We start from the raw sequence: 20,069 nt of genomic DNA, 5'->3' as shown, positions 1-20,069 counted from the left end.
CCTCAGGATAGGTCAACTGTCTCTGATTAGTGGGGGTCTGACACACGGGACCCCCGCTGATCAGCTGTTTGAAAAGGCTCCTGTGAGCACCGTGGTCTTAATGGAGTTGAGCACTATACAATGTACGGTGCTGTGCTTGGTGAGCTCACAGGAGCGCCGCCGGTGCCTTCTCAAACAGCTGATCGGCAGGGGGTCCCGGGTGTCAGACCCCCACAATCAGAAACGGATGACCTATCCTGAGGAAAATCTTGGAAAACCCCTTTAATAAGTATTGTTTCAGGAACGTGTGGACTGTCCTACAGACTAGTAAAGCAGTGGGGGCAAGGTTATCCCGTTCACTATTATAATTCAGTTCTACGATTTGGGACCATTAAGAAGCAAAGTGATCACACTGACCCACCTGTGCAGGTAAAAGCGTGCTCCCATAGTCGACCTCTTTTTATGAACATTCCCATTACAAACACCTATCCCTCATCCACTGGGTCCTCCACCAAGCTTGGAGAGGGGACCCCGTGTTCCCCTGTTTGAACTGCTATGGGATAGCTAAAAACCTTTACTCTGTTATCTCCACAGTCCCATACAGCTGATTTGGATGGCAGAACACATGCAAGACAGCAACTCCAATGGGGGAACGTGGGGCCCCGCTCTCATCATCAGCAGGGGGCCACAGCGGTCAGATCCCCGCCATTCAAAAAGTTAACCTGTGGAAAGGGGATAAGGGTTTGTAGTTGAACAATCCATTTAAAAAAAAGTTGTAATATCAATCTTTTCACGAAAAAAAAAAAAAAGCCGCCAATTGTCTGGCCCATAGAACCGCCAGCCGATCATAACGAGGGAAAATGTCATCTAGCCAAATAAAGGCACAGTGGTTGACCATGTCTCGCACAGCAAACCATATGCCATTATAGGATATAGTCAAAGGGATTGTCTTCACACATGGTGACCTGGAGTTCAATTAACACATACACCCACATAAGGTGTGATATGGCGGTATAATATATCCTTCCTGCCCCCAGCACCTCACCACTCTGTATATCCTTGCTGAACTCACTGGTGGTTTCTCGGCTTCCGTTTGCTTGCATCTATGTAATGCGGAAGTTCCTCTTTTTAACTTCATGCTCAAGACGAAGGCCGGTGAGCTGCAATGAGCAGAGCGTCGTCCAAAACCGGAGGCCACAACCAAGAGAATGTCGCCTCAGTTCTCCTCGGGGAACGGGAGAACCACAAGGTGTTCCAGCTCCTGGGGAGAAAGTGCACGGTGAGAAATGTGGTACCTGGGCGGGTGTTGGGTTAATGAACGTCTCAAAGGCTGAGAAATAGGAAATTTGTAATCATTGCTACAAGCACGACTGCGTCCAGAGCTCGGGTTATTTTACTCACTGATATATTCCGCAGCACTTTACAGACATCATTATCACTTGCTTTCCCCAATGGGGCTCATAATATAAACTCCCTATCAGTCTGTCTTCGGAGTGTGGGAGGAAACCGGAGAACCCGGGGAGAACATACAAGCGATGTTGTCCTTGGTCGGATTCTAAACTAGGACCCCTGCGCTGCAAGGCACCAGTGCTAACCACCGTGCTGCTTGGGTTAGCTATACATGCACATACATGAGCGACATGTTAGCAGCCCATGAACCGCATGAGGCAAGCATCTTAAAGGGCTTGTTCAGTTTATTAAACCCATTTAGGGGCTCCGCTGTCGGTCAGAGTGCAGAGGGGTTACTAAGATCATCTTTCTCTGTGTAAATGCTTAGAGGGGTTTTCTGGGACTGTAATATCCTTGGGCTTGGCCATCAATATCAGGATCCCACTCCCGCATTGCTGCAGCGCTGTGCACTGGGTAGTGGCCATGAAAGGTAGTGCAGCACTGCTCCCAATTAAAGGGGTTAAGACAACTTATTCCCTATCCACAGGATAGGGGATCAGAGTCTGAATGTCGACGATCTGACCGCTACGGCCCGTGCTCTCCGTGTGAATGGTGAAGCGCTCATACACGTGTGCCGCTGTGCCATTCAGCTCTATGGGACTGCCAGAGATAGCCCAATACAAGCGCCCACCTATCTCGGGCAGCCCCATAGAGCAGAATGGGACGGCGGAGTGCATGCGTGTCCACTGCTCCACCCGGAGCCTGTTCTTGGGATCATTCGATCCACCCTTTATCCTATTGGCGTGGGATAAATCTATTTAATGCGATAACACCTTTAAGTGAATCCTATTTTCTACCATGCTGATGTTTTGCTACTGCATACTGCTGCGATGCATGCGGGTAGTTACCCTCATGTGGAAAGTGTGCAGCACTGCCTTACTACTCTCCTCCTGTTGGAATCACATGCATACTCAGCCGAGCCCAGCATGCTTGTGTATGAGGAGGTAGGAAGGTATAGCTGACAGCCGAACAATCCTTCCTGTTACCATTTGCACTGGAGGCTTCATCATAATACAGATGTGAACAAAGCCTTACGTGTCTGACAGCAAAATGTAGAAGAACCTCTGTTTGGGTAACAGCAGACTAGTGGATGCTGCTCTGGATGTGACTGGAGTAGAAGACTTTGTAACTGAAAATCAGACAAAAAAGAGAATTTAGAAAGTGGAAGTGCATATATACTGGTGACCAATGTCATATTGTGCCACTCTGCAGGTCCCTGCCACAACTGTTTACTGGCCGAATAAGACACACTGTACAATGCCACCGCCTGCGTCACCGTCCTGTCATGGATCAGTCGCCTGCCCTTGTGTCAATATTGGTAGACGAGCGGGTCTCACAGATGGCTGCTCCTACTATTCCTGGACAAAACACTAATATGCCTCCTCAGAGTAAATATTGCGCCACCTTTATCACTTCCTATTTCCTGAAAGCGTCTGACCCCCGACATTAAAAATAAATCATTCAAGTATCATTGAGTACACGCTCTACGGTTCACTCGCCTTCACCGGAGTGCGAGCTGCCCGAACCGCCAGCAAACAAGGAAGTTTATTATCTGTTCCTTGTCAAACTGTAATTTTGTGTACCCTGCAAATAAACTGCATAACGACGTGGCACGAAGAAGGCCTCTCGCTGCTCCGTGCCTATTATTTCTCACTTACACTCCAAGTGTGAACTGAGCTGCGGTGCAGGTCAGCGGGGGTGAAATCTGTGGCAAGCCCACGCCACGCCTGCAGATTTAGAGGCAGAAATGCCGCATGCAAATCTTGAAAACAATGGGCGTCCACGCGGCGGAATCTGTGGCAGACTGGCGGCGAATACACCCTAATAACTGTATTGTGACTTTAGAAACTGGCAATTTGTTTTAACCCTGTATTTCTCAATCCATCAGACTTTGGCAACAACCGTAGTTCAGCTTCTCCTGTCGCCGAGCAATGATCACTGGATAAAGCAGAGCTGTGGCGTTGTGTGTCTGGTGAAAGACAACCCAAGACGTTCCTACTTTATCCGGCTCTATGATGTCACGGTACGTATCACACAGGGCTATGGACCATCTTAAAATAAAAAATATCCTACTGATGCGTCCTCATCTCCTTCATGTTGCTATAAATCAATATGGCTGCAAACTGAGAAGTATCACAATACGCCTCTTAAAGGGCATCTGTCAGCAGTTTTGTCCCTATGACACTGGCTGACCTGTTACATGTGCGGTTGGCAGCTGAAGACATCTGTGTTGGTCCCGTGTTCATGTGTGCCCGCATCGCTGAGAAAAATGATGCTTTAATATATGCAAATGAGCCTCTAGGAGCAACAGGGGCGTTACCATTACTCCTAGAGGCTCTGCTCTCTCTGCAACTGCAGCACCCTCTGCACTTTGGTTGACAGGACCAATCAGTGTAAACGCTGCTGCAGAGAGAGCAGAGCCTCTAGGTGTAATGGTAACGCCCCCGTTGCTCCTAGAGGCTCATTTGCATATATTAAAGCATCATTTTTCTCGGCAATGCGGGCACATATGAACATGGGACCAACACAGACGCCTTCAGCTGCCAAGTGCACATGTAACAGGTCAGCCAGTGTCATAGGGACAAAACTGCTGACAGATGCCTTTTAAGAGGAACGAAGGACAAATTTGCTAAAGGATCATTTCTTGGGGGAAATTTTCCTCCAGGCCTCACTGGATTTTCATATCTGTAAATCTCATCCTATTTTAGAGTAGCAGAAATCCTGTTCTGCAGACAAAGTTTATTATCACTTTATGTGCAAACGCTATAAAAAAAATAAAATAATAATAATAAAAGCATACATCATCAGGTTTTTCGATTTTGCTTTACAAAAATAGGATGCAAGTAAGCCCAAAAAGGTGCAAAATCCTATTTTTGCAACTTTTTGATACCAGACTATTTTAAAAAAAAAGTGGGTGGGGCTTAGTGAAAGAGGGCGTGTCCACTGTCAGCCCTACAAATTTACTATAATTTATACCAAACAGCTGTAGTAAATTATAGCGCACATCTAAGGCTACTTTCACACTGGTGTTTTGGCTTTCCGTTTGTGAGATCCGTTCAGGGCTCTCACACGCGCTCCAAAACGGATCAGTTTTGCCCTAATGCATTCTGAATGGAAAAGGATCCGCTCAGAAGGCCTCAGTTTGCCTCCGTTCAGTCACCATTCCGCTCTGGAGGCTGCTTGCAGCGTTTTGATGTCCGCCTGACGAAACTGAGCCACTTACATTGTGTGTCAGGACGGATCCGTTTTCACTGACACAATAGAAAACGGATCCGCCCCCTATTGACTTTCAATTGTGTTCAAGACGGATCCGTCTTGGCTATGTTACAGATAATACAAACGGATCCGTTCTGAACGGATGCAGACGGTTGTATTATCTGAACGGATCCGTCTGTGCAGATCCATGACGGATCCGCACTAAACGCGAGTGTGAAAGTAGCCTAAGCCAGCTCATGCATAGCCGTGTCCTAATGAATCAGAGCTAAAAGGCAGCCAACAGTGAAGAACACAACCACCAGTTGGGCATCACCTGGCTGGCACACAGCGATCACCTGGACACGTGCGACATGGCAGGCGCGTTACTATTTGAGCCTGAATTTCTTGTTTTGCAGGAAGAAAAGCTGGTTTGGGAGCAGGAGATCTCTCAGCAGCTCATGTACCTCACACCACGTCCGTATTTCCACACCTTCCCCTCAGATGTAAGTCTGTCTACTGCCGAGTGTCAGTCATTGTGGATTGTGAGTGACCAATATCACAAAGTGTTTAGCACCAACATGTCATATCCATCCGGAGCCAGGTCCACAGGACCTTCCCATTTATCATTATGTTGGTATGAACGGACTGTACGTCTGCGAGGGGTAATGGAGAATGCACGGGGGTCACATATTTTTGCAATGCCGAATGCAGTCCATAGCGTAAAAGAAGATGTACTACAGTTGTCACATTACAGGTAGACTTAAAGGAACACTCCGGGCACCACTGACACATTGTGTTATGCCTAGGACAGTGGTGGAGCATGACGCAGGGATACTCTCCGTGTCATGCCCATGCACCGCCACCTCAGGCCTGGCGTGAATCCGTTTTGTTCAGAGTGTTCCTTTGTCAATCGCTCCTAAACACGGTTAGCCTAACAGAGTGCTCTCTACCTGAAGGAATGCCAGGCTGGGCTGAATTTTGCCAGTGAAGAGGAAGCTGAAGCATTTCAAGCTGTTGTCGAAGAAAAACTGCAAAAGAGACAACACAGACAAGGTATAAAGAAACTGAGGTCCAGCGTTCCTAATTTCTAGGGAACGCAGATGTGCCGAGATATACAGTACGTGCCTGAAGCTCGCAGAAATAAACAGCTTTTCCATTCTTATCCAGATAGCAGTTGTCATATTTCAACATGTCTGATCCTTTTGTTCATAAGGATCTGTATTTGTCAGAATCGAATTCCCTTCTTAATAAGTTATTAAAGGGGTTGTAGCATCTCTGACACTGGGGGTATAACACTAGGATATCCCCCCAAAGTCTGATAGGTGCAGGCATACTTAGAACGGAGCCGGCAAATACCCGGAGGGCGCACCACGCATGCGTGGCCACCCTCTATTCACTCCTATGGGAGTGCCGAAAATAGCCGAATGCTGACTCTGCTATTTCCAAAAGCCCCATAGAAGTAAGTGGAGCAGTGGCCGCGCTTGCGCGGTGCGCCTCCCAACAATTTTGATGGGACTTCCGAAAACAGTCGAGTTCGCACAGTGCACCCTCCTGGACTTTGCCGGCTTCGCTCTAAGTATGCCCGCACCTATCAGACGTTGGGGGCTTATCCTGGTGATATACCCCCCCCCGCCAGTGTCAGAGATGGTACAAGCTGAAATATTAGAGGAGAATTACATTCTGAAAGATACAGATCCTTATGAACAAAAGGCAATTTTCAGAAATCCTATTGAAATTGATGGGAGGCGCACCACCGCGCAAGCACGGCCACTGCTCTACTTACTTCTATGGGGCTTACGGAAATAGCAGAGCCAGCATTTGGCGCTCCCATAGGAATAAATGGAGGACGGCTGCGCATGCACGATGCGCCCTCCGGGACTTTTCCTGCTACGTTCTAAGTGTATGCCCCCAATGTCTCAGATGGTACAAACCCTTTAAAGGTGTTTTACAGGATTTTTTTAACTGATGATCTATGTTCCATTCAGTATCTGATAGGTGGGAGTCCAACCCCCCAGGACCCTCTCAGCTTACCAACCACAGCGCCGTATATTGTATAGTGGTTGTACGTGGTATCGCAGCTCAACCCCATTCAATTCAATGGAACTGAGCTGTGCCTAGGCCACATAACGGATGAACGTGATGCCACATGGCCTAAGCAAAGCTGCAATATGGCTGCTGTCCTACAGCGAGTGCTGATGCCTCCTCAAACAGCATCTTAAAGGTGCACGTCCAGAACCCAGCAACCCCGCTGATCAGCTGTTCCACTGAATTGAATGGGAGTAGCGCTGCAGGATGGAGCAATAAAATTCCCAGCACTGAGGCTACACCGAAACCACTGATTGGCGATCAGATACCGATGGCCTATCAATAGTAAAATCCTAGACAAATTCTTTAGTAGGGCAGGTTGTAACCTAATCAGCGTACAATTAAACCCTGCGGCATCGCTATAGGAAGTAAAGGTTGTAAATCCTGTTTTTTGGCAGCATAAAGTATCCCCTCTATTGTATCCCCCCCATGTAGGTGTGGTGACTGTACGGCTTACAATAACATATCTTCTCGATTTTAGAAAAACGCCAAGCGCTACCGCCGCCCCCGCCAGTGTCAGATGGTAAGTGAAACTCTAGAAATTGTGGGCACGCTGATGGATTTTGACTAATTACTTCTATTCCTAACCATTTGCAGAAAGAAGAAGCACCCTCCCTCTGCCCCCGCCACCTGGACATATCGCCAATGGTAAGATAGATAAGGAAACATAAATATTGCTATGAAGCTGAATCTTGCAATGGTCTTGCCAGAAAGACGACTCGTTTCACTGCTTTACATCCTGAGTGGAGCCAAGACAGTGAATACTTCTGCTCTAAGCACAAAACGTCATATGGATTCACCTATGTCTGTAGTTTCACCTTGTGCTGTCCTTTTACACAATCTTAATCCCTTCAGGTCCTCCAAGTCCACAGCCTTATCCCCCGACCCAGCACGCCGGCATCAACTTGGCAGCAGTCAGTATTCAAAACCCAGATATCACATCAGAAAGATACCGCGCCCTCCCGATACCCAATGATAAATCCAAGAGTAAAAAGGGGAAGAAGAAATTCTCCAAAGCCGATATCGGGGCACCGAGTGGTTTCAAGTAAGAACTAGAAAAGCTACAATTTCTGGGGAAATTGTGTGAAGTGTTCTCGCCTCCACCAGTAGTCTACAACTGGAGTGGGCAGAGTAACTGGGTGGAGTGGCTGGAGTAACGGTGGAAAGGTTGGACTGGGCAGAGTAACTTTATGGAGTGGGCAGAGTAACTGTGTGGAGTGTGTAAAGATAGTAAACATTACACTAACCAATTGATTGATCAAATTAAAAAAGTGCACATGGCAAGCTTGATAGAGTGAGAAATGCATTTCAACTTTAATTTATTTATATTGCACATTTAATTGCAATGTTGTTGCTTCAAAGTTACATTAAAACATACATTTATAAAAACATTAGCAGCCGATTTGTGTAGGTGGGCTTGAAAATGAGGGAGTGGTGGCAGTTTAGAAATCGTGTCCTTATTTTTCAGCTCACACTCTAGCTTTCGTCACTCTGCTGGCTGCTCACACACCTGGGTTCCTATGGAAACTCACTCTACAGCAAGGGCAGAGAAGAGTGGTTAAAAACAAACAGCTCCAACTTGCTCACTTCACCGGCGGCTGCCATCTTCAAACGGTTGTAGTTTAAAAATTATAAATCCTACAGTGAAGAGCTTTATATTGTGAGAATCACAAGACCCAGACCTACATTTTGATGCATAGTAGGTCTCTGAAATATTAAAAATGAAGGCACAGTCGCAGTTTAGAAATTGCCCTTCAAATTTGAGGTGGCTAGAGTGGAGTTTCAATGAATGTCAATAGGTGCGTGAGTTGCAAACAAATGGTCATATTGTGAAAACTATCAGGACTATGGCTTAGCCGTGGACATTTTTATTGGCAGCAGGGATAGCTGAACGTTTTGATATAAGATGTATGTAGGTGGGCTTGAAAATGAGGGAGTGGTGGCAGTTTAGAAATCACGTCCTGATTTTTCAGCTCCCACTCTAGTTTTTAACATTCCACTATTCATTCCTATGGGACCAATTTCGCCACAAAAACGCAGATGTTTCGTGAACCATTAGGCGAAACGTTCCACAAAGTGATAGCACACCAATCGGGAACAATCCGCACGTTTCAGTATATTACTGTCTATGTAGTGTAAAAACTGTGGGAGGAGTTAGGGTGGTAAATTTGGCTATAATAATAAGAATATATATGTGAGATAACAGTAAGTGGTCTTGCCATGCAAGAACACTTAATTATACACCATGTAAACCGTTATCAAAGTCATGGCTGAAAGTCATTGGGACACATTTACTTTACTTAGTTTCCCCCGCGCGCTGCCCTAAGATTTGGCCCATCTATGGCAGTCCTTGCGTCTGGCGATAAAACTACATCGGCCCCTAAAATAGTCGCACATCCTTTAATAAATGTGCCCTATTGTATTACCTGCAGCTTAGTGCCATAGATATACTGAATCAGTACTAGTCAGAAAGGAGTTCGTCAGTGCCCCAGACCTCCCAAATGAATCCTCTCACTAGCAGGGCTGTGTCACAGTCTCAGAATGGGGAAGATGGGAATTAATGGCGGCATCCGTAAGTACTGCCAGGGTCGAGTCAGGACACAATACTATAAAAGCCCCTTGCTACCATTAGTGGTTTTATTTCTGGATATTATATACAGCAGAGTAAGCAATGTAATAATATTTGGTGCTTTATTACAGGCATGTCTCTCATGTGGGATGGGATCCAAATAACGGATTTGATGTAAGTATATCCACCAATACAGACCTTTCATCCAAATGTATCCATAAGCCCCCGACACTGTATACTGTGTGGCAAATGCTTTTTCTTTTATTAAACATTGGAGCCTATGGGAAATGGTGATACAAGACAAAGATAAGTAAGCGACCTTACAACATCCTACCTGGATGGTGTTTCCCCCCATATTGTATTGTGCAGGCCACGTGATTATTATTTATTCTGTATGGAATTTGTTTGTTTTAACAAATATTTAATCACACTTAGTAAATATTTGTATCACCTAGCCTGTTAAGCTCTTCTGACCTCCCCTTTAATTCTGACAGTGTCCCCCCTCTTTATTATTACAATCAGGTGAATGCGTTGGATCCGGAACTGCGTAACCTTTTCAGCAAGGCAGGAATAAGCGATGCCCAACTGAAAGATGCAGAAACCTCAAAGCTGATCTACGACTTCATAGAGCAGCATGGAGGGATGGAGGCTGTAAAAGAGGAATTAAGAATGGGCGGAGGTGAGGATCTGGGAGGCGTATATTTATTCATGTTCTATTATACAATGCTGGTAAATTCCACAGTGCCCTATGGAGAATGACACTTCTGAGGCTCAAATTTTTCACTTGTGGAAAAAAAATATATATATATCAAACATGACTATAGAAAACAAGACATAAAAGATATTTTTTTGCTTGCTAACCACAGTTTCTGCCTACAGATTCTGACCCACCAACCCCACCTTCCCGCTTTGCACCATCTCCTACCCGTCCACCGCCGGGAAGAGGAAGAACCGGCCCCTTACCTCCACCACCAAGCAGAGGCTCTAGTGTTCCGCCACCCCCTCCTCCGTCTCGCAGTAGTCCTGCTCCGCCGCCTCCCCCGGACCTTCACAGAGCTCCGCCCCCTCCAAGAGCAGGTCCAGCGCCTCCTCGAAGTGGAGGTCCACCTCCTCCGCCACCTCCACCGCCGCCACTGGCATCAGAACCACAGTTTCATGGTGGTCCTCCTCCTCCTCCCCCTCCAGCTGTATCAGGAGGCCAAGCATCACCGATTTCTCCTGCCCCTGTTGGTCGTGGGGCCCTGCTGGACCAGATCAGACAGGGAATCCAACTGTCTAAGGTGAGTTTTAAGACATACAATATAAATCCAAAATTATGTAACCACTGGAATATAGTTCTATTACAATATACATAGAATACTACAGCGGCTAGAAAATGGCCATCTATTCCAGCCCTAACCAAGCTGTAATAAGAAAACTTTAATAGGTACGCCCATCTTATTAAGAGATGGCATATCTCTAGGATATGCTATCAATTTATGATCAGTGGGGGTCCGTCGTCTGGGACACCACTGATCCTAGAAACATAGAATGTGTCGGCAGATAAGAACCATTTGGCCCATCTAGTCTGCCCAATATACTGAGTACTATGGATAGTCCCTGGCCCTATCTTATATGAAGATATATGGAAGATATATGGAATAATTGTGGAATAGGTAGATATACGTCTAACTGTGTCGGTGTTTTGACAAACGACATATTTCACACTCCATATTCTAGATCTAGAGTGTAGAAATATATATATATATATATATATACACACTCACCTAAAGAATTATTAGGAACACCTGTTCTATTTCTCATTAATGCAATTATCTAGTCAACCAATCACATGGCAGTTGCTTCGATGCATTTAGGGGGGTGGTCCTGGTCAAGACAATCTCCTGAACTCCAAACTGAATGTCAGAATGGGAAAGAAAGGTGATTTCAGCAATTTTGAGCGTGGCATGGTTGTTGGTGCCAGACGGGCCGGTCTGAGTATTTCACAATCTGCTCAGTTACTGGGATTTTCACGCACAACCATTTCTAGGGTTTACAAAGAATGGTGTGAAAAGGGAAAAACATCCAGTATGCGGCAGTCCTGTGGGCGAAAATGCCTTGTGGATGCAGAGGTCAGAGGAGAATGGGCCGACTGATTCAAGCTGATAGAAGAGCAACGTTGACTGAAATAACCACTCGTTACAACCGAGGTCTGCAGCAAAGCATTTGTGAAGCCACAACACGCACAACCTTGAGGCGGATGGGCTACAACAGCAGAAGACCCCACCGGGTACCACTCATCTCCACTACAAATAGGAAAAAGAGGCTACAATTTGCACAAGCTCACCAAAATTGGACTGTTGAAGACTGGAAAAATGTTGCCTGGTCTGATGAGTCTCGATTTTTGTTGAGACATTCAAATGGTAGAGTCTGAATTTGGCGTAAACAGAATGAGAACATGTACCCATCCTCTGATGGCTACTTCCAGCAGGATAATGCACCATGTCACAAAGCTCCAATCATTTCACATTGGTTTCTTGAACATGACAATGAGTTCACTGCACTAAAATGGCCCCACAGTCACCAGATCTCAACCCAATAGAGCATCTTTGGGATGTGGTGGAACGGGAGCTTCGTGCCCTGGATGTGCATCCCTCAAATCTCCATCAACTGCAAGATGCTATCCTATCAATATGGGCCAACATTTCTAAAGAAAGCCATCAGCACCTTGTGGAATCAATGCCACGTAGAATTAAGGCAGTTCTGAAGGCAAAAGGGGGTCCAACACCGTATTAGTATGGTGTTCCTAATAATTCTTTAGGTGAGTGTATATATATATACTGTTGGGGGAGGAAAGAAGCTAATGGGGGTGAATGTTTTAGATAAAAGAGTGTAAGTTAGAATGGTCATGGGCCAAGGGGGTTCAATCTCGTGTCCTATAAAGGGACGGTAATCCTATTTATATACTTGCTGCTGGTCAAACTAGGGATGGAATACTACCTGGTTTGTTATCCGTGTACTATAGGGAAGCTCTATTCCATGCAATATGCATGGTAACTAAAAGGAGCATATTACAACACTGGCTACAGCCTTCAATCCCCCTAGAGACAACATTCTAAACTACCTCAAGGATTTATTGGCTCTGGAGCGTAGGGAGGCAGAAAGAAGTAAAGAAGGGAAGGGAGGCAAATTTCTGAAAAGATGGAGGGGTTTCCTGCTGAGTTCTTGTCTGATTCGGAAATCGAGAATATTATGAAACCCTTCACACTTACGCAATGGTACTTAGAGGAACAGCTGAAAGGGACGTTAGGACGATTAGCACAATGAAATCAGTTTACAACAGTACAGGACATTGTACATGCTTCGGCATAAAACCTCTCGCTCTGTCAGGATGTATGGAAGTTGCCAAGTTGGTAATTTGGTTTTCGAGCAGGATATACAGTACAGACCAAAAGTTTGGACACACCTTCTCATTCAAAGAGTTTTCTTTATTTTCATGACTATGAAAATTGTAGATTCACACTGAAGGCATCAAAACTATGAATTAACACATGTGGAATTATATACATAACAAACAAGTGTGAAACAACTGAAAATATGTCATATTCTAGGTTCTTCAAAGTAGCCACCTTTTGCTTTGATTACTGCTTTGCACACTCTTGGCATTCTCTTGATGAGCTTCAAGAGGTAGTCCCCTGAAATGGTTTTCACTTCACAGGTGTGCCCTGTCAGGTTTAATAAGTGGGATTTCTTGCCTTATAAATGGGGTTGGGACCATCAGTGGCGTTGAGGAGAAGTCAGGTGGATACACAGCTGATAGTCCTACTGAATAGACTGTTAGAATTTGTATTATGGCAAGAAAAAAGCAGCTAAGTAAAGAAAAACGAGTGGCCATCATTACTTTAAGAAATTAAGGTCAGTCAGTCAGCCAAAAAATTGGGAAAACCTTGAAAGTAAGGTCTATTTGACCATGAAGGAGAGTGATGGGGTGCTGCGCCAGATGACCTGGCCTCCACAGTCACCGGACCTGAACCCAATCGAGATGGTTTGGGGTGAGCTGGACCGCAGAGTGAAGGCAAAAGGGCCAACAAGTGCTAAGCATCTCTGGGAACTCCTTCAAGACTGTTGGAAGACCATTTCAGGGGACTACCTCTTGAAGCTCATCAAGAGACTGCCAAGAGCGTGCAAAGCAGTAATCAAAGCAAAATGTGGCTACTTTGAAGAACCTCCTAGAATATGACATATGTTCAGTTGTCTCACACTTGTTTGTTATGTATATAATTCCACATGTGTTAATTCATAGTTTTGATGCCTTCATAGTCATGAAAATAAAGAAAACTCTTTGAATGAGAAGGTGTGTCCAAACTTTTGGTCTGTACTGTATGTTAGGTTAATTAGTGCTAGAGGGCTAGGGAGGGAGGGAGGGGGGGAGTAAGGTTTTCAGATACAGAGGAGGGGGGGGGGAATAAAAAAAAAAGTAGGAAACATATTGTATGGATCATTTACTTTCCAATAATTGGTGCAAAAGTCATCAACATGTTCTTTTTTCTTCATGTAAGAATGTCTTTTATTGATATGATTTGTAACCTCCAAGATATGTTGTCATGAACCATGCATGTCTTTTCCTGCAATACAAATTTTGTTTAAAAAAAAAAAAAAAAAAAAAGAAGGGGCAAACTTGGTCCCCATCGCAATGCCTTTTATCTGGAGAAAGGTCTTATCTTGAAAGGTGAAATAATTATGTTCCAAGATGAATTTGATGGATTTGAGAATGAAAAGACATTGAGTTTTGGGCATGCAGAGATCAGAACTAAGTCATTTGTTGATCGCTTCAAGGCAGAGGGAGTGTGTGATGTTGCTGTAGAGGGCGGCCACATCGAGTGTGACCCAGTGGTAATTGTCTCTCCATTGGAAAGTCTCGAGTGTTTGTAGTAAGTGAGTGGTGTCTTTTAGGTATGACGGTAGTTGAACTACGTAATGTTGTAATATGCCATCTATGTACTCAGACAGATTTGTGGTGATTGAACCTATGCCTGAAATAATGGGTCTTCCGGGCGGATTGGACAATGATTTGTGGATTTTAGGGAGAAAATAAAACTTTGCAGTGACAGGGTGTGAAATTTTAAGATAAGTTCTGATTTTCTTATTAGGGATCGACCGATATTGATTTTTTAGGGCCGATACCGATACCGATAATTTGTGAACTTTCAGGCCGATAGCCGATAATTTATACCGATATTCTGGGAATTTTCATTTTTGAAAAAAAATAAAAATTCCTACACAAATCTGCTGAAAATTAATATGTTTATTGTTAATGTGTATTTTTTTTGTTTATTGTTAATGTGTATTTTTTTTTTTACTAACTTTTAGCCCCCTTAGGGACTAGAACCCTTGTCCTATTCCCCCTGATAGAGCTCTATCAGGGTGAATAGGAGCTCACACTGTCCCTGCTGCTCTGTGCATAGTGCACACAGCAGCAAGGAGCTGAACATGGCAGCCAGGGCTTCAATAGCGTCCTGGCTGCCATGGTAACCGATCGGAGCCCCAGGCTTACACTGCTGGGGCTCCGATCGGAGGAGCAGGGGAGAGGGGACCCTGTGGCCACTGCCACCAATGAGTAATACTGGGTGGGGGGGGGGGGGCGCACTGCGCCACCAATGTTTTTACTATTGGCCGGGATTGGGGTGGGGGGCGCACTGCGCCACCAATGATTAATACTGGGGGGCTTGGGGGGGGGGCGCACTGCGCCACCAATGAAGATAAGTCTCTCAATCATTCATATACAGGAGGCGGGAGCTGGCTGCAGAATCACATAGCCGGCTCCCGACCTCTATGAGCGGTAGCTGCGATCCGCGGCACCTGAGGAGTTAACTACCGCGGATCGCAGCTATCGCTCATAGAGGTCGGGAGCCGGCTATGTGATTCTGCAGCCAGCTCCCGCCTCCTGTATATGAATGAATGAAAGGCTTATCTTCATTGGTGGCGCAGCGGCCACAGCCCCTCCCCTCCTCTTGTCTTCTCTTCTGTCATTGGCGGCAGCGGCAGCAGCAGCACAGGGGGAGGAGACACTGCTTCCTTCTCCCCTGTGCTGCGGAGGGAACACAGAACGCGCTGAGAGCAGCGCGTTCTGTGTTCCCAATACGTTATCGGTATATCGGCAAAATAGATGCCGATACCGATAACGTTCAAAATCCTCAATATCGGCCGATAATATCGGCCAAACCGATAATCGGTCGATCCCTATTTCTTATCCAGGATACCTAGGTAGTAGCCTTCATCTATGAGGTCATAGAGCTCTTTCTTAAAAGATGATGTGGGATCTTCGGTCAATGATTAATAATAAGCCGTGTCTGATAGTATGCGTAAGGACTCAGCGGTGTAGTATTTGCTATCCATTATCACTTTGCCCCCTCCCATGTCTGCGTTTTTTATCACAATATCCTTATTTCCCGTTAATGTTTTGATAGTTTTTTTCTGTTCCTGAGTGAGGTTACTGGTAGATTTCAGATTGGAGGGGCTGAAGTTGTGTTGAAATTCTGTAATGACCATATTAAAAACTTTTCCTGTATAGAGAGAACCCTGGTATTGTTATATCCCAGTCATTACTCCCATTGAACCAGCCACTAAATCTATATTCTCAGATGCCATTATAGCCTCAAGTTCATGATCTTATTCCCTAAACTGCGAGCATTTGTAGACAAGACTCTGAGCTTGTCATTTATTAACCTTTGTGCCACTGGCATCTTCTGGCATTGTTCAGGGGGGCAGTCGGACTGCTGGATTATCACTCTTTTGCCCCCCTTTTCCTAGTTTAAATGCTCCTTAGCAAATACTTGGAACTGTTCACTGAGGACATTAGTTCCCTTGAGAGAAAGATGCAAACCATCTTTCTTGTACAGTTCTTTTCCATTCCAACGAGAGATAACATGAGACACAAAGCCAAACCCTTGGTTCAGACACCATTCACCAAGCCATACATTGAATTCCTTAATGATCATCTTCCTGTCATGCTGAAGGTTATGCACAGGCAAAACTGCAGAGAATGAAACAGTTGATGCAACCTCCCGTATATCCTTTCCAAGTGTGTGAAAAGCTTCCTTCAACTTTGAAACCTCATTGCAAGCCAGATCGTTTGTCCCAAGATGGACAATAACATCCACCTCCCTTTTCTGCTTTGCTTGCCTAACAATATTAAGGATCCGTCGTCTATCCCTGCTAGCGGTAGCACCAGGGAGACATCTCACAACACCATTCTCCTCAAACTTCAAACCTCTTATGATGGAATCGCCCACCAACAGCTGCTTACTATCAGTCCTCACCTTCTGCTTTTTGTCTTTGGCTGCAGTCTTACATACTTTAGGCATGGGAGATGATTGTTTCTCACCCACTGTGCCTGAGCCATCCTCCATGTTGCTTTTGCACTCTGAAAGTGCTGCAAATGAATTATGGAGAGCCACAGACTATGGGACATGTCTTCTATCCACAACTCTAAGTCTACCAAAACCTGCAGTAACCCATCTTCTATTTCTAGGGGGGGGGGGTCTGTGGCAGTGGCATTGCAACGTTCTCAGCCTGAGTTTGTTTAACGGTTAATTTACAAATCTCAGATTTCAAAAATGCGATTTCCTGCTGCATTATGGAGAGCTGTCTACAGATCAGACAGCATTCAAACCTCCGAAGAGTGGAACCTGAAATAAAAGCACAACAATTCCTGCACAGAACCAGGTCTGCCATTGTAAAGAGGGGAAAGATTATAAACAAACAAATCTTACTTGTTTAGATTGTATCCACCTCCAGATTACCTCCTGAGTATCTCCAATCCACCTATAAAAATCAGCACCGTTTTGAAACACAGTGTCTGAGTATCCACCAGAAACACCGCTGAAGTTCTGCTACAGTGGAAAAGCTCTGAGTTAGTCTAAGTTAGTCTCCTGAATATCTCCAATGCACATATAAAAAGCAGCAAGCTGAGACACCACTGATTCACGGCTGTGGCCCCTTCACTGTTTTTCCCTGCACAGCTGGTGTCCAAAAGTACAAAAACGGAGAAGAATTAGGGAGGGCCCCATGGATGATAAAGCGATAGCATATCCTAGCGATATGCAATCACTTTATAAGATTGAAATACCCCTTTCAATAAATTTGTAATGTTTTTTTCAGGTGACAGAACCAGCTGACATACCCACCTCCACCCAGTCTGACGCATCCTCCGAGGGGTTAGTGGGCGCTCTCATGCATGTCATGCAAAAGAGAAGCAAAGTCATCCATTCCTCAGGTAAGTCTCCCCGTCCTGAAAACCATTCTGCAAGTGTCTTATGTCCTTACTGTCCCGATGTGTCTTTGCTAGACATGTTTTCTTACTTTTTTTTGGGGGGTGGTGGTTTGGGACGATTTCCTATTTGGCAGCACTCCCATCATCCCCACATTTGCCGTTGATACTCACTGTGCCATCAATCTCCTTAGATGAAGATGACGATGATGGAGGAGAGGAAGAGGATGACGACGAGTGGGATGACTGAGTCACCGTCAGCACACAGGATCTTTTCCTTTTCTCCTGCTCTTTATGTCGCGAGTCTCCGTGCCCGATGGAAGCCATCTTTGGATTTCATGTTTCTTGTTAGAAAACAGATAAAAGAGGGTTCAGTTGAGACCGAAATAATAATTTTTAACGTGTCATGATTTATACACACAAGACAAATGGAAGTCATTACCGCTATCAACTCAATAAAACAATAAAAATGTCATCTCATCTCCCTTGTGATTGTGCCGATTGATTAGATAACACTGCTATGACAGGACCGTAATAATGCAATCTATTGCTCCCTGTTATCAGCCATTTCAGGCCAAGGGCTGTATTACACTGGCTGAGGGCCACATCATCGCTAACAAGCCGTCACAGGAAAGCCCGTGAGTGATGATCTGGCGGTGTAAAGGTGCCGCCGATTACCCGATAAACCTTCGTTCATAGGGTAATTGCATATTTTAAGCGGTCACAAAAATTATTGTTTGCCGGCGCAGATTGTGCCGTCTAATCACGATCTGCTGGCGGCAAATAATATTTCAGTATGGGGACGGGTGGCGGCATTAGGGGTCGCTCCTCCCCATACTGTGGAGGAGATCGCTGCGTGTAACTGCAGTGCGCTCCTTCACTGACGAGCAACGCTTCCTTCCTGATAATCATCTGGGTAAGGCCTCTTTCACACAAATGTAGTGCTCCCATGGCCGTGCTGCGGGACGCGTACGGAGGGTTCCGCAAATACACGGGACACCGGCCGTGTGCATTCTGCATCACGGATGCGGACCCATTCACTTGAACGGAGATGCGGTGCGGAACGGAAGCACGGAACAGAACCCCGCGGTAGCGCTACGGAGTGCTTCCGATCCGCAAAAAAGAATGGAACTTGTTCTATCTTTTTGCGGAACGGACGGATCGCGGACCCCGTTCAAGTTGAATGGGTCTGAATCCATCCCGGCCGTCGCACGAACGCTGCCCGTTCATTGGGGACCGCAAATTGTACGGTGTAACGGCAACGCCCCCGTTGCTCCTAGAGGCTCATTTGCATATATAAAAACATCACTTTTGTCCTAAATGCGGGCACATATGAACACGGGACCAACACAGATGCCTTCAGCTGCCAAGAGCACGTGTAACAGGTCAGCAGCCATTGTCATAGGGACAAAACTGCTGACAGATGCCCTTTAAAGGGTACATGTCAGCCCAATAAGGTTGATCCTGCTGATTAATACGATACATACATGGCAAAAATCTGTTGCCCTCTTCTAAGTCATGAGACTTTTAATGTATATAAAATTGAGGGCTTCGGTGCACAGAGAGGCAGGCCGTGGTCGCTCAGTGCACTTCAGCTCCTCCTCCTCCCCTTGACTGTGCTCTACCCTGGCCCTGTATTCCTGCGCATGCGCTGCAGATTCTATAGTGATGATGGTGATGTATTGTGCACCTGCCAATAAAAACACGGGATTACAGGGTGAGGGAACAGCACAATGATGATGTCTGGCCTTGCCAGTCAAGGGAAGGGACGTAACAAAGACAGGCAAGCGGCGGAGCTTCGGTGCACTGAGGCCCTAATTTGCACATAGATTAAAAGTCTCATATCTCAAGAATGGGACAACAGCTTTTCACCGTTCAGGTATCATTTTAATCAGCAGGACCAACCCTACCAGCAGGCAGTTTGTCTGCTCCACCATTCACCCTGTGACTCTGCCATTGGCAGATTGGGGCAGATAGGCTTGATACGGTAACGCTACACACCAGAACAGACCTCCGCGGAGTAATTTTCTCCGCTCATCTTTGGAACGGGGCTAGATATTGATTTTGGAAGCGCTAAGGGGGCATCTGTGTGCGTGTGTGTGGGGGCACATCACTAGGGGCTTTTTTACTGTGTGCGGAGGCACTAAGGGGGCATCACTATGGGGGGAGCATTACTGTTGTGAGGCAACAGTTCCATTCCCTGAAATCAAGCAGAGATATTGAAAAGAAATCTGGAACCATTTTTACATCTTCTCGGAAACCATGCACCACACGAGTATATTTTTTTCCATAATGGTTGCCATATTTATGACGAATGGTTTAGCTTTCAGCCCACAGCACATTACATTAGACATAATTAACCTTCCCCTCAGGCCAACTGAAAGCAGTGTCTTTATGGACTGCATAGGGTTAATGGACTTCCAATGACAAAGTCACTAATTTAGTTTCACACCATAAAACACTTACTGAGCTGCCCATTTCTACACGTCAGTAACATTTCCACAACTTAGCAGAAGCAACAAACTAAACTCTGACAAAAAAAAA

General features: G+C 45.6%; 1 protein-coding gene across 2 annotated transcripts; it reads left to right on the top strand.

The window, feature by feature from the left end:
* The first annotated feature begins 1,085 nt into the window (after positions 1–1,085).
* Positions 1,086–18,010, top strand: WAS (WASP actin nucleation promoting factor). 2 transcript variants are annotated; one of them, XM_040405503.1, is made up of 12 exons: positions 1,086–1,258; positions 3,317–3,451; positions 5,040–5,126; positions 5,580–5,676; positions 7,190–7,231; positions 7,306–7,356; positions 7,564–7,753; positions 9,409–9,451; positions 9,800–9,956; positions 10,157–10,557; positions 17,417–17,531; positions 17,720–18,010. In XM_040405503.1, the coding sequence occupies exons 1-12, from the start codon at positions 1,145–1,147 to the stop codon at positions 17,773–17,775; spliced, it is 1,488 nt and encodes a 495-aa protein (XP_040261437.1). In that variant the 5' UTR covers positions 1,086–1,144; the 3' UTR covers positions 17,776–18,010. The 2 variants fall into 2 exon arrangements, with proteins under 2 accessions (XP_040261437.1, XP_040261438.1); XM_040405504.1 differs by lacking the exon at positions 1,086–1,258 and adding an exon at positions 3,107–3,238.
* Positions 18,011–20,069: the final 2,059 nt, after the last annotated feature.

This window comes from Bufo bufo, chromosome 8 (genome assembly GCF_905171765.1).
Source record: "Bufo bufo chromosome 8, aBufBuf1.1, whole genome shotgun sequence".
In the NCBI taxonomy this organism is placed as follows: domain Eukaryota; kingdom Metazoa; phylum Chordata; class Amphibia; order Anura; family Bufonidae; genus Bufo; species Bufo bufo.
This window is presented reverse-complemented; position numbering and strand designations above follow the sequence as displayed.